The following is a 16,153-nucleotide window of genomic DNA, read 5'->3' on the forward strand; positions in this document are numbered from 1 at the left end:
ATAAGTTTATATTTTAATTATTTAATTCTAAAAATTGTAAAATATTCACTAAATTATTTAAAAAATTTTATTTAAGTCATTAAACTATTTAAAAATTTTCATTTAAATTGTTAGATTTTTATTTTTTAAAAAGTCTAACATTAAGCTTTGAGCGATTATTTGATTATTGATATGGTAAATCAATACCCATTGATGAACAGAACAATATATCTTAAATCTAAATCAATCTAATAATCAATATCAGAGATTAAAAAAAAACTATTTAGATTCTGAATGCAACCAAAAAAAACTATATAATTGTAATTTTAATAATTTAACAACTTAAATAAAAATTTTAAATAATTTAATAAATTATTTTATTATTTTTTAAAATTAAATAATTAAAATATAAATTTATTAATAATTTAATAACCTTGATGAAGTTTACCCTAATTTTAATCCTAATGTTTCTTTACGAAAAGTCATTGCAAATGCATATTATAATATGTATAAATAAATAAAAATCTAAAAAGCCCTCCTCTTTATTCCTTCTTCACTTGAGGGTTTCAGGTTTCTTTGCCTTTAACCTCCACCCCACTACCTCACAAATTCACCCCCAATTTATCATCCAAACTAAGATTAAGGCCTCATTTCCCTGATTGTTGATTATAGCTTTTCACTTTTATTTTAATTGTGAATTACTTCTAATTTTATTTCTAGGGTTTTCGATCAGGTGTTGAGATGCAACGAACAATTGGATCAGGAATCGTCTGATCTTTGTAGCGGTGGCTGTCTGATTACCAGGGGCGGTGGTCCCCTTTGTATGGAAACTCGGAGCCGGAAGCGGGCGGAGGCCTCCTCAGCTGCCCCTTCATCTTCCCCCTCTGGTCCTACCACTCGTTCTCACAAACGCGCTCGTCTCTCTTCTTCCCCATCCCCCACCGCTGTAACTACCACAACGCCTCGCTCTCGCACTTCCCGCGCTGCCGCTGCTTTAATGGACTCCACCACAACCGAATCTTCCTCTGGTTCCCGCTGCGATCGCCGTCCCAGCAAAGCTAATCAGTCCACGACAAGTGACAGTCCAAATCTCGCCTCCGATAGGGGCAAAGAAAAGGAACGTGATCCAAGTGCTCGCGATAGAGATAGAGATAGGGATAGGGATAGGGCAAATAGAGACAACAATTCTAACAACCCTGAGAGGAATTTAGGGTTAATTATGGATACCTCTTTAGGCGATGACGATGATAATGATAGCGAAGGCGGTGTAGGGATTTTACACCAGAATCTGACGTCAGCAAGCAGCGCGTTACAAGGCTTGTTGAGGAAGCTTGGTGCCGGGCTTGATGATTTGCTGCCGTCATCGGCTATGGGTTCTGCATCTTCATCCCATCAGAGCGGGAGGTTGAAGAAGATTCTGTCTGGGTTGCGTGCTGATGGAGAGGAAGGGAAGCAAGTGGAGGCGTTGACGCAGCTCTGCGAGATGCTTTCAATTGGGACTGAGGAGTCCTTGAGCACGTTTTCTGTGGATTCATTTGTTCCCGTGCTCGTTGGATTGCTTAATCATGAGAGTAATCCTGATATTATGCTTCTTGCAGCAAGGGCGCTGACCCATTTGTGTGATGTTTTGCCTTCTTCATGTGCTGCTGTGGTGCATTATGGTGCTGTTTCGTGTTTTTGTGCCAGGTTGCTCACTATAGAGTATATGGACTTGGCTGAACAGGTTGGTTTTATTGGTTACTTTCAAAATAATTTATTATTAGAGTATCGCTCGCTATTTCTTGTATTTCATTATAAACTAGAGTGTGACAATCTCATTCTACTAGAAATTGGGTCCAGTTGACATAGATGGAGATAAATTTGAGATGTTTGAGCATTTCTCTGAAAGCTGTATCCTATAAAATTTGCTTGTTTCTAAGTAACCATTCAAAAAAAATTCAGATTTCTGGTCTAATAATGAAGAGTTTACTGCATTGTTCATAGCTGTAGACTTGAATTAGAAAGTTGAATATTGTAGATTTGATCTAGTCGGCATTCTTATCTTTCTGTTTGAAATGCTGGAAACAGTCTCTCCAAGCTTTGAAGAAGATATCTCAGGAACACCCAACTGCCTGTTTGCGAGCTGGTGCTCTCATGGCAGTTCTTTCTTACTTGGATTTCTTCTCCACTGGGGTTCAGGTACTTAATATGGGAAAATTTTGACTGTTAATAATTTATAAGAAGATTTCTGGAAATTTAGAATCTTATGAAGGCGTTTCTTCTGTTTAATCCCTTGTTAGCGAGTGGCACTATCTACTGCTGCAAATATGTGCAAGAAACTCCCTTCAGATGCATCTGATTATGTCATGGAAGCTGTACCTCTATTAACAAATCTGTTGCAGTATCATGATTCAAAGGTAACTGTAACATACATTTTTGACTATTCTTTTGTTGTAAATTGTGTCTCTTCTTGATTTCCTATGCTTTGTTATGTTTATAGGTGCTGGAGCATGCTTCTGTTTGTTTGACTCTCATCGCCGATGCCTTTGCATCATCCCCGGATAAATTAGATGAGCTATGCAATCATGGACTGGTTACTCAAGCTGCATCTCTCATTTCTACAAGTAACTCTGGAGGTGGGCAGGCATCATTAAGCACACCGACATATACGGTGAACCCATGTTGCTCTTTTACTTATCTATATGCCAATGCATTTTTATGTGCAACATCATGACAATTGAGTTTTTGATTTCAGGGCTTAATTCGACTGCTTTCAACATGTGCAAGTGGGTCTCCTTTAGGAGCTAAAACTTTACTTCTGCTTGGGATAAATGGCATACTTAAAGATATACTATCAGGTTCTGGCATTTCTGCCAACTCATCGGTTTCGCCGGCATTAAGCAGACCAGCAGAGCAGGTAATAGTTAATTAAAGCTGAAAACATTGTAGTTGTCATTGCAAGTTATTTACCAATACCTGTGAATATGTGATGTTTGTAACATGTGAATTGCCATATTAAAATAAGCAGTGGTAGAGGAATGGTATAATTCTTAGACACAAAATTCCAACTCTTAGTTTTTGAATCTGTTCATGTAAACCTTGCATGTAAGTGGTTTTTATATTGTGGTTTAAGGTTACTCGTTTGAACTGTTTTTAATTCAAGCTGAATTGCTGGTAGCTGTTATTTCCTGTTGTTTGTATATACCTTTGTACATATGATGTGTATAATTTTTCCTATGTTATATTAATACCAGCAATGCTGGGGAAATTGTTATAACCATTAAGACGCATGGTATCAAGTCACAGTTTTAGGTATGTTCACATAGATATCCGTGCTTTATTCTATTCATTTTGTTTGTATAAGTTACTTGTTTTGAATATATTGTTTATTTCGTGCACTTTATATTATTTACATGGACATAGTAAATTAGCAATAGCTTATGCATATTATGCCTATCTGTTTGGTGGTCCTGTAATTTTTATCTTCTTGTGTAGATTTTTGAAATTGTCAATCTGGCAAATGAACTTCTTCCTCCGTTGCCACAAGGAACAATTTCCCTCCCTGCCAGCTCTAATATGTTTGTCAAAGGATCTATTTTGATGAAGTCTCCTGCTAGCAGCTCTGACAAGCAAGAAAATTCTGATGAAAATGCTCCCAAAGTTTCAGCCCGAGAGAAATTATTGAATGATCAACCTGAACTTCTTCAGCAGTTTGGAGTTGATCTGCTTCCTGTTCTCATACAGGTAAGTTTTCATTGTCGAGGGCAGTTCCTTGGTTATCTGTTTATTTGTTGGTACATATATTCTCTTGTCTTTGCCGTGATTTTCTCTTGGTTTGTTGATATTTATGGTCCTATCATTTTATCGATCAGATCTATGGTTCCAGCGTCAATGGCCCAGTTCGCCATAAATGTCTCTCGGTTATTGGAAAACTAATGTACTTCAGCAGTGCAGAGATGATTCAGAATTTATTGAGTGTAACAAACATATCAAGGTGTCCACCTTAAGTAAAAGATAGCAATTTACATATTCTTGCAATGCTTGGTTATGGGAACTTACCGTTTGTTTGATTTTATAGCTTCTTGGCTGGTGTTTTAGCATGGAAAGATCCACATGTCTTGGTTCCTTCCCTCCAAATTGCTGAGATCCTCATGGAAAAGCTTCCTGGAACCTTCTCCAAAATGTTTGTCAGAGAGGGTGTTGTTCATGCTGTAGATCAGCTTGTATTAATTGGTAACCAAAATGCCACTGCTGCCCAAGCATCTCCTCTTGAGAAGGATAATGATTCTGTATCTGGAACGTCATCACGTTCCAGGCGTTACAGACGACGCAGTGGTAACTCTAATCCTGAAGGAGGTTCTGTGGAGGAGTCCAAAAATCAGGCCTCTTTAAATATTGGCTCACCTCCTAATACTGTTGAAATTCCTACGGCCAATTCCAATATTCGTGCTGCAGTAAGTGCATGTGCTAAAGCATTTAAAGATAAGTATTTCCCCTCTGATCCTGGGGCTGTTGAAGTTGGAGTAACAGATGATCTTATACACTTAAAAAGTCTCTGCATGAAATTAAATGCTGGCATTGATGATCAAAAGACTAAGGCAAAAGGAAAATCTAAAGCTTCAGGGTGTCGGTTGGTTGATTTTTCTTCTAGCAAAGAAGAGTATTTGATTGGTGTGATTTCTGAGATGCTAGCAGAACTAAGCAAGGGGGATGGTGTATCCACGTTTGAGTTTATTGGTAGTGGTGTTGTGGCGGCCTTGTTAAGCTATTTTTCTTGTGGGTACTTCTCGCTGGAGAGAGTTTCTGATGTAAACCTGCCCAAGCTTCGCCACCAAGCCCTTAAACGATTAAAATTATTTATTAGTGTGGCACTTCCTTCAAGTGTTGATGAAGGAAGTATTGCTCCTATGACTGTCCTGGTTCAGAAGCTTCAAAATGCTTTATCATCTGTAGAGCGTTTCCCTGTAGTTCTTAGCCATTCATCTAGGTCTTCTGGTGGGAGTGCACGCCTCTCTTCTGGATTAAGTGCATTGTCTCAGCCTTTTAAGTTGCGGCTTTGTCGAGCCCAAGGAGAGAAGTCTCTTCGTGACTATTCTTCAAATATTGTGATGATTGATCCATTAGCAAGTCTAGCAGCTGTTGAAGAATTTCTTTGGCCACGAGTTCAACGTAGTGACAATGCTCAAAAACCCTCTGTGTCTGTAGGAAATTCTGACTCTGGGAACACGGCCAGTGGGGCTGTTGCTTCTTCTCCATCTACCTCAACTCCTGCTTCGACCACTCGTCGTCATTCTTCAAGGTCCAGATCATCTGTTAATATTGGAGATGTTGCCAGAAAGGAATCATCACAGGAGAAAAGCACAAGTTCGTCAAAGGGAAAAGGTAAGGCTGTTTTGAAACCTGCTCAAGAGGAGTCAAGAGGGCCTCAAACAAGAAATTCTGCTCGTAGAAGAGCTGTTCTGGATAAAGATACTCCAATGAGACCTGAAAATGGTGACTCTACGTCTGAGGTATGTGTTTTGATTATTAGATATGAAATCTGGTGTGTTTTGAGTTTTTGTATCGTTTAGTCTTCCATGCTGAAGTTAGTTTAAATTCATAATCATTTGTTAACAACCCTATTTTTATTTTGTACTTGTCTCTTGTTTGCATGTAAATGAGCATTCTTTTTTTCCCCCTATTTCCTGTGTGATGATGATCTGCCCCTTTTTGGTAGGATGAAGAATTGGATTTGTCTCCTGTGGAGATTGATGATGCTTTGGTGATTGAAGATGATGATATTTCTGATGATGAAGATGATGATCATGAAGACGTAAGTTATATTGTGCCTGTAGAAATGGGCAGCACTTTCATGTTTATCATAATTTATAAACTTCATTTGATCTTTACTATTGCTTGAAAGAACCATTGTTTTCTTTACAGGTGCTTAGAGATGATTCCCTTCCTGTTTGCATGCCAGATAAAGTACACGATGTTAAATTGGGCGATTCAGCTGAAGATGGCACAACCATGCCAGCAGCAAGTGATAACCAAACTAATGCTGCTTCTGGATCAAGCAGCAGAGCTGCTGCTGTTAGTGGTTCAGACTCTGCTGATTTTAGGAGTAGTTATGGCTCAAGGGGTGCAATGTCGTTTGCTGCTGCTGCCATGGCTGGGTTTGGATCTGCCAATGGTAGAGGTATTAGAGGAGGTAGAGATCGGCAAGGACGTCCTCAGTTTGGGAATTCTAATGAGCCTCCAAAGTTGATTTTTACTGTTGGTAGTAAGCAGCTCAACCGGCAGTTGACCATCTATCAGGCCATTCAAAGACAGCTTGTGTTGGATGAGGACGATGATGAGAGATATGGCGGTAGTGATTTCACATCTACCGACGGAAGAGGAATGTGGAGTGGTATCTACACAATAACTTATCAGAGGGCAGACACCCAAGCTGACCGAACATCAGTAGGGGGTTCAGGTTCTGCCCCAGCATCTAAATCCACTAAATCGTGTTCTCCCAGTTCCAACTCTGATTCCCAAACTCATAGAATGTCACTATTAGATGGCATCTTGCAAGGGGAACTTCCTTGTGATCTAGAAAGATCTAATCCTACTTACACTATCTTGACACTTTTGTATGTGTTAGAGGGGTTGAATCAGCTGGCACCTCGTTTGAGAGCTCAGATAGTTTCTGACGATTTTGCTGAAGGAAAAAATTTAAATCTGGATGAGTTGAGTACCCCTGGTTCTAGAGTTCCTTATGAGGAATTTATTAATGGTAAACTCACTCCAAAACTGGCTCGGCAAATACAGGATGCCCTTGCTCTTTGCAGTGGAAGTCTCCCTTCCTGGTGTTACCAGTTGACAAAGGCATGCCCCTTTTTATTTCCTTTTGAGACACGAAGGCAGTACTTCTATTCAACTGCCTTTGGGTTGTCTCGTGCGTTATATCGTCTGCAGCAGCAGCAGGGTGCTGATGGCCATGGATCAACTAATGAGAGAGAGGTGAGGGTTGGGAGACTACAGCGTCAAAAAGTTCGTGTCTCCCGGAACCACATTTTGGATTCTGCTGCGAAGGTAATGGAAATGTATTCTAGCCAAAAAGCTGTGCTTGAAGTTGAATATTTTGGAGAAGTTGGCACTGGATTGGGTCCAACGTTGGAGTTCTATACACTATTAAGTCATGATTTGCAAAAGGTTGGACTTGGAATGTGGAGGTCTAATTCTACATGGGATAAGTCAATAATGGAAATTGATGGAGATGAAGAGAAAAATGAGAAAACTGCTGGTAGTGTTGGGGGAGATATAGTCCAAGCTCCTTTGGGGTTGTTCCCTCGACCTTGGCGACCAAATGCTGATGCTTCTGAAGGCAGCCAGTTTTTTAAAGTCATCAAATATTTCCGGCTACTTGGACGTGTGATGGCGAAAGCTCTTCAAGATGGACGACTTTTAGACCTGCCACTATCAACACCATTTTACAAACTTGTGCTTGGTCAAGTAAGCTGTTTGCAGTTTTTTGACTTGCAGAACTATTTGAATATTCTTTTAGCTTAGATTGCTTATTTGTATACCTATTACATTTCTACTATTGCGACAACTATCTCTTAACTTTTGGGCTGAAGATGCATTTTATAAAACATTGCAGGAGCTTGATTTGTATGATATTCTGTCTTTTGATGGTGAGTTTGGGAAAATTTTGCAAGAACTGCATTTCCTTGTTTGTCGAAAGCAATATTTGGAATCGACTGGTGGTGAAAGTAGTGCTGCTGTTGATGAATTGCGCTTCCGCGGTACCCCAATAGAAGATCTCTGTTTGGATTTTACGCTTCCAGGCTATCCAGAATACATACTGAAACCAGGGGATGGCACTGTATATATTCAACTTTTCATTCTATTCCCTCTATTTTATTTTGTTGTCAGTAGGCTATTCTAACTGCTAACATCCTATTAAATGCATCAGGTGGATATCAATAACTTAGAGGAATACATATCCTTTGTCGTTGATGCAACTGTCAAGGCTGGAATTATTCGGCAAATGGAGGCATTTCGAGCTGGATTTAATCAGGTCCAGTTGCTTTCTTTGGTCTGAGTTTTCTTGACTAGTCATAATTCATGTTCAACCTGGGTTTCCTTGTTAATTATTCGCATGTAAGGAGCCGTTTTTGAGATTCATCGTAATGTTAATATATCCATTATTATAACAAGCAGGTTTTTGATGTTGCATCATTACAAATATTTACTCCCCAAGAGTTGGACTATTTGCTATGTGGTCGCAGAGAGTTGTGGGAGGTAATTTGACACTTACTGAGATAATATTGCTAACTTCTTTGATTAGAACTATTTTTTCACTTGGATCTTGATATATAACTTAAAATAATGCAGGCCGAGACACTTGCTGATCATATAAAATTCGATCATGGATATACTGCAAAGAGCCCTGCAGTTGTTAATGTATGTTTGTTTCATAACCCTATTATTCAAATAATTCGGATCTTTGTTCTTTCCATAATGATGTTTGGTTTTGTAATTTTGCAGTTACTTGAAATTATGGGAGAATTTACACCAGAGCAACAGCGGGCCTTCTGCCAATTTGTTACTGGTGCGCCTAGACTTCCACCTGGTGGTCTGGCAGTGCTGAATCCAAAGCTTACAATTGTTAGAAAGGTAATGGTAGCTGGATTGAGAAAGTTGATATCAATGTTTCTTTTCTTTTACGTTGTTAATTGTTCTATCTGCTCGTCATTGAATTTTTTTAAGATGAAAGTCTGATTGAAATAAGATTTACATATGTATTTATTAATGTCAGTTTTTAAGTAGTCTCTTTACGTGAAACTGGCTTCAATATTTTTAAGGTTGCACCTTAAGAGAGTTATGTACTATGAATACTATGTTATCTGGAATTTTCATTTTGGCTATAGTACCCATGGACACCTGTGCTTGACGCATCGGAATTTGGATAGTATTATATTATATATATAAAATAACTTCAAAAACTGAGTCACACCTTTTGACACACTGGTACCTCCGAGTTTGGGGTAACATAGTCATCATCAGTATTATTATTAGCTTAACAGTAAATTTTTCATTCAGCTGTATATAAAGCTGAGTTCTTGTTTGGCATGTATTGACGGTTTGTCTGAAATCTGATTGCAGCATTCGTCGTCTGCAATTGCTGCTACTTCCAATGGAAGTGGACCCTCAGAATCAGCAGATGATGACTTGCCCAGTGTCATGACTTGTGCTAATTACTTGAAGCTTCCTCCATATTCTTCCAAGGTATTATTAATCAGTCTAGATTGATTTTTGTATGATTATCCCTGGTAACATTTTTATATGAACTTATTTCCAAGTGGTGGTGTGTGAACAGGAAATTATGTATAAGAAATTGCTATATGCAATCAACGAAGGGCAAGGATCTTTTGATTTATCATGAGTGAGTGTTCGCAACCAAAACATACAATTGTGTAGTATAGTTCTGAACAACACAATGTGGGGTCAACTTATCTCACCTGCTGCGATCATTTTTGATATTTCCAAGTGGCGTATTAATTTTGCTCAAATAATGGTTTCTCTTCACTTATGTTTACATACAATTAGTGGCATTGGCAAAGCTTCGTTTCTACTTTAATGGTGGATCATCCAAAATTTGCGTCCATAGGCCCTCCAAATTCTGGGTAATTGAATGACTTCAATTTTTATATATATATATGTTTTCCAGATGTGTACGTAATGAATGTTTTTGATCAGATGACTTACAAGCAGAAGCAGAAAAGAAATTGGAAGGCGGATTTTGTGGAGAATTGATTCAGGCAGGCGGCTGCTTAAAACTTTTGTATATAAATAGGAAGTTTATGTGTATGTTATCTTTTTTCTTTTGGTTTGACAATTTATTGGCTGGCAAGATATAATATATTTACATATATATCGTTACATGGGCGTAAATTGTTGAAGGAAGTAAATAAATGATGAAATTTTATTTTTATTTTATATTGGCTTGGGAGGGAAGGAAATCGAAAGAAATAAATGTCTAGAAGGCACTTCTTTTTTAAAGGTTTAACACTTAACTTTTATATGGAGATTCAATTCCTATTAAATAGATGGGGTGTTAACCATTCACATTTTATTCGGGGGAAAGAAATCTAATATTCAAATAATTATTAAAAAATTTGAAAGATTATTTCAGATATTTTGAATATTATATAATTTGCTGATGTTAGTGTTTCGACAAGGAGGTGGTGGTGATGACGTTGTTCACTTGTGAAGGGTCGTAGGGATCATAAATTACAAGCGAGTGAAAGGTTTTAAGTTACAAGAGGAGAGAGATCATAAATTTTGTGTTGGGGGTATATATAAGGGATTTTTCTCTTATTTGACAGTGTCATGTCATCGACAATATAGATGGCGGTTTGTTAGATGGCGGTTTGTTCATGTGGTTGGCCAGATGACAAGTTTGTTATATATCAATTGTTGTCAATCAGAGCATTAAGTGATCTTTTTTGACATTCTTTTAATGAGATAATATGAGGTAGTTATGTTCAGAGGTCTTTATGGACAATTCATAGTTGGGGGTCAGGAGCTGGTGGTTGAAAGCGGATGGTCTGTTAGAGGTCAAAAGTAAGCGGATGGTTTGCTAGAGGGCAAAAATAAGTAGTGTGAGGTATTCAAGTAACTCGTCATGAATAACCAATCAGATGATTTAAGATGAAAGGTTGTTCACGAGTGCCTTTTAAGATATGCTTCTTGTGTTGCTACATGTCGAAGTTGGAGTAAAAGTCTTTTAAGTCAATAAAAAAGAACAAGTGTCATACCTAAGGAATAGTAGTAGGCATTCGACGATTCACTTAGAATGTGAATCCTAAAAGGGGTTTTAGATATGGTGTCAGATTGATCATTCAGAATGGATGTTCTGGCACAACACTAAATGAGGCTTTGGACTGCCCTTCACTCATCACTATGGAAACTTCAATAGCACTTGATGGAGGAGTAGTATGCTCCCAGATGTATAATTCCTGAGGCTTTGGTTGGCCTCGCCCTTTAGTACTGCAATATTTTTGGATGGTTTGTTGGACAGTTTCCTCAATCTTTTCCTGCTAGTGGTGTCTGTGGCACTAGCATAAACATAAACATCTAAGTGACTAGAATCCATTTGTCCCTGTTGGTGCAAGAGGTAATAGCAAGATGGTTTCAGCTTGCTTGCACAGCAAGTGTCGAGCCTTGCTGAATAAACTATTGAAGAAGAAGAAAGAAATTTTGCAATGGAGAACAGAAAAGAAAGAGATAAAATTGAATGAAAATGAGCTGAATTTTCATTGACCTTTTTTTAAGGCATAATACCAATACATATATATGAGATAACAACAGCAAAACAAACAAGTTACCACCTAATAACATACCTAACACCACTAAATTGCCTAGTAACTTGGTAAACTTGATTGAAAACATAAACTTCTACCTAAACTTGTCATTCAGCACCTAATTACATCAAAATACAGTTACCAACTTAGTTCAAAACAAACTAAAACACAAAATGTTCATTTGAGTAACCAAATGAAACAATGCAGTTTCGGTTTGCTGTTAAAGCACGATCCCTGCATGGTCACCTTGCATGGTCACCTTGGCTGCTGCATGGGGGTTGACTTCAACACTCCTCCTCAGCTTCTATGCAGCAGACTCCTAGTTGCTTCCTTAGGTTTAGAAATCTCGATGCACCAAGTGATTTTGTGAAGATATCGGCGATCTGACCTTCTGAGCTGCAATGAATTAGCTTGATCTCTCGAGCTTGTTCCATTTCTCTTATCACATGGAGTTTAATGTTGAAATGTTTTGTCCTGCCATGGAAGACAGGATTTTTAGCAATAGCAACTGCTGACTTGTTGTCACAACGTATCACAGTTGCATCATTCTGCTGTAGATTCAAATCGCTCAAAATTTTTCTCAGCCACATAGCTTGATTAACAGCATTGGCAGCTGCTACATACTCTGCTTCTGCTGTCGATTGAGCCACCATTGTTTGTTTTCTTGAGCTCCAACAAATCATAGCTAAGCCAAGTGTAAAAGCATAGCCAGAAGTGCTCTTCATGTCATCCTTTGAACCAGCCCAATCGCTATCAGTGTAGCCAATCAGTTTCAACTCTTCAGCCTTTCTAAACTGTATTCCATGGTTTAAGGTACCTTTGATGTATCTTAGCACCCTTTTCCCAGCCTTGTAATGTTGCTGGTTACAGCAGTGCATGAACCTTGATAGCATGCTCACAGCAAACAGAATGTCAGGTCTTGTTGCTGTTAAATACAGCAAACAACCAACAAGGCTCCTATAAAATGACTCATTGACAGGCTCATGTTCTTCTTGGCTTGACAGTTTTATGCCAACTGCCATAGGTGTGCATGTTGGCTTGCAATTTTGCATTGAAAACTTGGATAAAACTTTCAAAGCAAATGCCTTTTGTCCCAAAAAGATTCCTTGATCAGCTTGTTGTATCTCTATTCTAAGGAAATAAGTCATCAACCCCAAATCTGACATCTCGAACATCTCCTTCATTTTTCTTTTGAAATCTTCTAACATAGTCTTGTCTCCTCCTGTTACAAGGAGATCATCCACATAAAGAGACACAATAAGCTGTGTTTCTGCTTGATCCTTCTTAACATAAAGTGTTGGCTCACTAGCACTCCTTTCAAATCCCAAACTGACCAAGTATGAGTCAATTCGAGCATACCAGGCTCGAGGGGCCTGTTTTAGGCCATACAAGGCCTTTCTTAGCCTATACACCAAATGCTCCTTACCAGGCATTATAAAACCTGGGGGTTGCTCGATGTATATCTCCTCTTCTAGGAGTCCATTGAGGAATGCAGACTTGACATCCATTTGGTGGATTGTCCACTGGTTCTGAGCAGCAACTGCAATCAGCAATCTGATTGTATCGAGTCTGGCTACTGGAGCAAATGTTTCCATGTAGTCCAGACCATACCTTTGACTGAAGCCCTTTACAACTAGCCTGGCCTTTAGCTTGTTTAAACTTCCATCCGCATTGTGCTTCACTCGATAAACCCATTTTACACCAATGGTCTTTCTGTTGGCAGGCTTTTCAACCAACTCCCATGTCTGATTCTTCACAATCATGTTGATTTCATCAACCATGGCCTGTTTCCAACCTTCATCTGCTTCAGCTTCTTCAAAACTACTAGGTTCTGCTATAGCAACTTGTGCTCTTTCATAAATCTCATCTAGGGGCCTTGTGCCTCTCACAGGCACATCATCAACATCCATTTCAGGACCAAGGTGCTCGAGTTCAGCTTGATTAGGCACCAGGTCTTCTGAAGCAGCTTCTGGTTTACTCTTCTCCCAATTCCAGCAAGCCTTCTCATTAAAGATGACATCTCTGCTCACTTGGACTTTGTTTGTCAAAGGATCCAGCACCCTGTAGCCCTTTTTAACTGAGATATAGCCTACTAGAACACCTGGTTGAGCCCTTTCAGAGAGCTTATCTCTCTTTGCTGCTGGTATTTGTGCATAACACAGGCAACCAAACACCTTCAGATGTGCCAAGGAAGGCTTGAAACCAGACCAAGCCTCGAAAGGTGTTTTGGATGCAAGAGCTTTAGTAGGAAGCCTATTTTGAAGGTAGACAGCAGTGTTTACTGCCTCAGCCCACATGGTCTTGGGCAGTTTCTTCTCAAACAGCAGGCACCTGGCCATATCCATCAAGCTTCTGTTCTTTCTTTCTGATACCCCATTCTGCTGAGGTGTGTAGACATTTGTAAGCTGGTGTTTGATACCAGCATCATTGCAAATGGCTTGAAACTGAGCTGAAGTGTACTCAGTGCCATTGTCTGACCTTATCGATTTCAGCTTGCAACCTGTTTCTGTCTCTACAGCAGTTTTAAACTTCACAAACACTTGAGCTACCTCAGACTTTTGTTTTAAGAAGAAAATCCAGAAAAACCTTGTAAAATCATCAATGAAGAGGATGAAATACCTGTTTTTGCTGAGTGATTCAGTCCTCATCGGGCCACATACATCAGAGTGCACCAGCTGCAGTCTTTCAGTAGCTCTCCATGCTGTATTTGTAGAAAATGGCAATCTTGCCTGTTTCCCCATCTGGCAGACCTCACACACATCATCATACTCCACTGAGTTGGTGAAGTTCTCAGCCAAGCCCTCACTGGCCATTCAACCCATTGACCTAAAGTTGGCATGTCCAAGTTTTCTATGCCAGAGTTTGGAGTCATCTATAGAAGCTGTATATGCTGACTTTAAGTCATTTGACCAATGAACCTCAAAGCATTTATCAGTCATTGTGATTGTCATAAGGCTTGATCCACTTGGATCTGCAATGTGGCACTGTTTATCCTTGAATACAACAGAATAACCTTTCTCAAGCAATTGGGCTATGCTGAGAAGGTTTCTGCCAATCTCAAGCACCAAAAGCACATTTGGTATGACCTTGTTACCTGTAGGAGTACATATCAGCACCTCTCCTCTTCCTTCAGCCTTTATAAACTGGCCATTTCCAACCTTGACCTTGGTTTTGCAACTTCTATCCAAGGTTTTAAACAAGGAGGCATCTGGTGACATGTGGTTAGTGCAACCACTGTCCAATAGCCAACATTTTGAAAATTTCTTCTCAGTAGTTATGTAACACCCTTACCCGTATTCCTTACCGGAACAGAGTATGAGGTATTACTAAATTTTTAAAAATTTTCGACAGCATTCCTACTTATTTTTGCTTAAACCTCCTGCAAATTTAGAACACATTCCAATATACCAACCAATTTCATTTGTATAAACACACATATAGTTTAACTATTAATAAACACTACATTTAAAAGGGAACCATAACATATATTTACATGATGATCCCACATTACATAAAGTGTCTATACATGCCATAAAATTTCGGAACACTAGTAGTAAAATACCTCAAATGTGAAGGATAGTGTAGATGATTGTCTGACTTCGTTCCAATTTCCGAGTTGTTGGAAGTCACTATAACCAAGAGAAAAATAAAATCGAGTAAGCATATAGCTTAGTAAGTAAACACATGATAAATAAGTAATTACTCCCATAACTACACCAAAATATAAACTTATTCATGAATAACTTTATTGTTTAGGCAATTTCCAGCAAGCTGTTTTTCTGCGTCATAGTCGCTAATTTATTTTTATCTGGAGCTACAGGGCTCCAAATTGAGTTTCGTAAATTTTACCTGAAACTAGACTCATATACCATTTCACCATAAAAATTTCAGAATTTTTAACCCAGCCAATTAGTACAGTTTATTCATTAAACCTTCCCCTGTTTCACTGCCCAACGGTTCTGACCCTTCCTCACTAAAATTTACTTAACTCTCTGTACAAAATTTGAAAAATGGTTTTTCTTGTTTCTAATAAAAATAGACTCAATAAGGATTCCAGAGATATAAATTTCATGCCATAATTATTTTTTTACAATTTTGGTAATTTCCAAAATTAGAACAGGGGATCTCGAAATCAATCCAGCCCTGTTTCAGTAAAATTCAGATATCTCCAAAAATACAACTCTTTGCTTATTCTATTTCTTTCATATGAAAATAGACACATTCAGCTTCAATTTCATATATTATTCACTTCCCATTCATTTTCCACCATTTATGGTGATTTTTCAAAGTTACCCAATTGCTGTTGTTCAACACAGTTTATAATTAAATCGTTCCTTTTGCGTTTTTGATATTTTCTCCCATCTCATACATGGGTCGATTTAGTATTCAACTCAATATTTACCCATAAAATTTTCCACCATATGGAAATATTCATCTTCCACACTTTTTCGTTGAACACTTGGAATGTTAACCGTTATTGGTGGATCTCGCACTTAGCACCACCGCTGAATCGGGGAATCAGCACTTAGCAACCCCTCGGGGGAATCAGCACATAGCAACCCCCTTTCACATTTCAAAGATATGGTGGATATCGCACTTAGCACCACCAATGAACCGGGGAATCAGCACTTAGCAACCCCTCGGGGGAATCAGCACATAGCAACCCCCTTTTCACATTTCAAAGATATGGTGGATCACGCACATAGCACCACCAATGAATCGGGGAATCAGCACACAGCAACCCCTTTATATACAACATACTCCGGCTTATTCCGAGTGTTCAACCCATAAACCATATATTGCAACCCTTTACCACCTTTCCCGATTTAACAACATTTTAGGATATGGCCAAACATTTATTT

General features: G+C 38.7%; 1 protein-coding gene across 4 annotated transcripts; it reads left to right on the plus strand.

The window, feature by feature from the left end:
• Positions 1 to 440: 440 nt before the first annotated feature.
• LOC107923222 (E3 ubiquitin-protein ligase UPL3) lies at positions 441 to 9,919 on the plus strand. Of its 4 annotated transcripts, none has more exons than XM_016853446.2 (19): positions 495 to 1,702; positions 2,047 to 2,157; positions 2,259 to 2,375; positions 2,459 to 2,629; positions 2,714 to 2,875; positions 3,454 to 3,702; positions 3,831 to 3,952; positions 4,037 to 5,468; positions 5,675 to 5,770; positions 5,881 to 7,434; positions 7,583 to 7,807; positions 7,898 to 8,002; positions 8,146 to 8,226; positions 8,320 to 8,388; positions 8,473 to 8,601; positions 9,091 to 9,213; positions 9,305 to 9,370; positions 9,535 to 9,611; positions 9,685 to 9,919. In XM_016853446.2, the coding sequence occupies exons 1-17, from the start codon at positions 803 to 805 to the stop codon at positions 9,368 to 9,370; spliced, it is 5,712 nt and encodes a 1,903-aa protein (XP_016708935.2). In that variant the 5' UTR covers positions 495 to 802; the 3' UTR covers positions 9,535 to 9,611; positions 9,685 to 9,919. The 4 variants fall into 4 exon arrangements, with proteins under 4 accessions (XP_016708928.2, XP_016708935.2, XP_016708951.2 ...); XM_016853462.2 differs by having other exon boundaries at positions 9,700 to 9,919; XM_016853439.2 differs by having other exon boundaries at positions 441 to 1,702; positions 9,305 to 9,611.
• The last annotated feature ends 6,234 nt before the right edge of the window (positions 9,920 to 16,153 follow it).

The sequence above is a fragment of the Gossypium hirsutum genome, chromosome A01 (genome assembly GCF_007990345.1).
Source record: "Gossypium hirsutum isolate 1008001.06 chromosome A01, Gossypium_hirsutum_v2.1, whole genome shotgun sequence".
Classification (NCBI taxonomy): domain Eukaryota; kingdom Viridiplantae; phylum Streptophyta; class Magnoliopsida; order Malvales; family Malvaceae; genus Gossypium; species Gossypium hirsutum.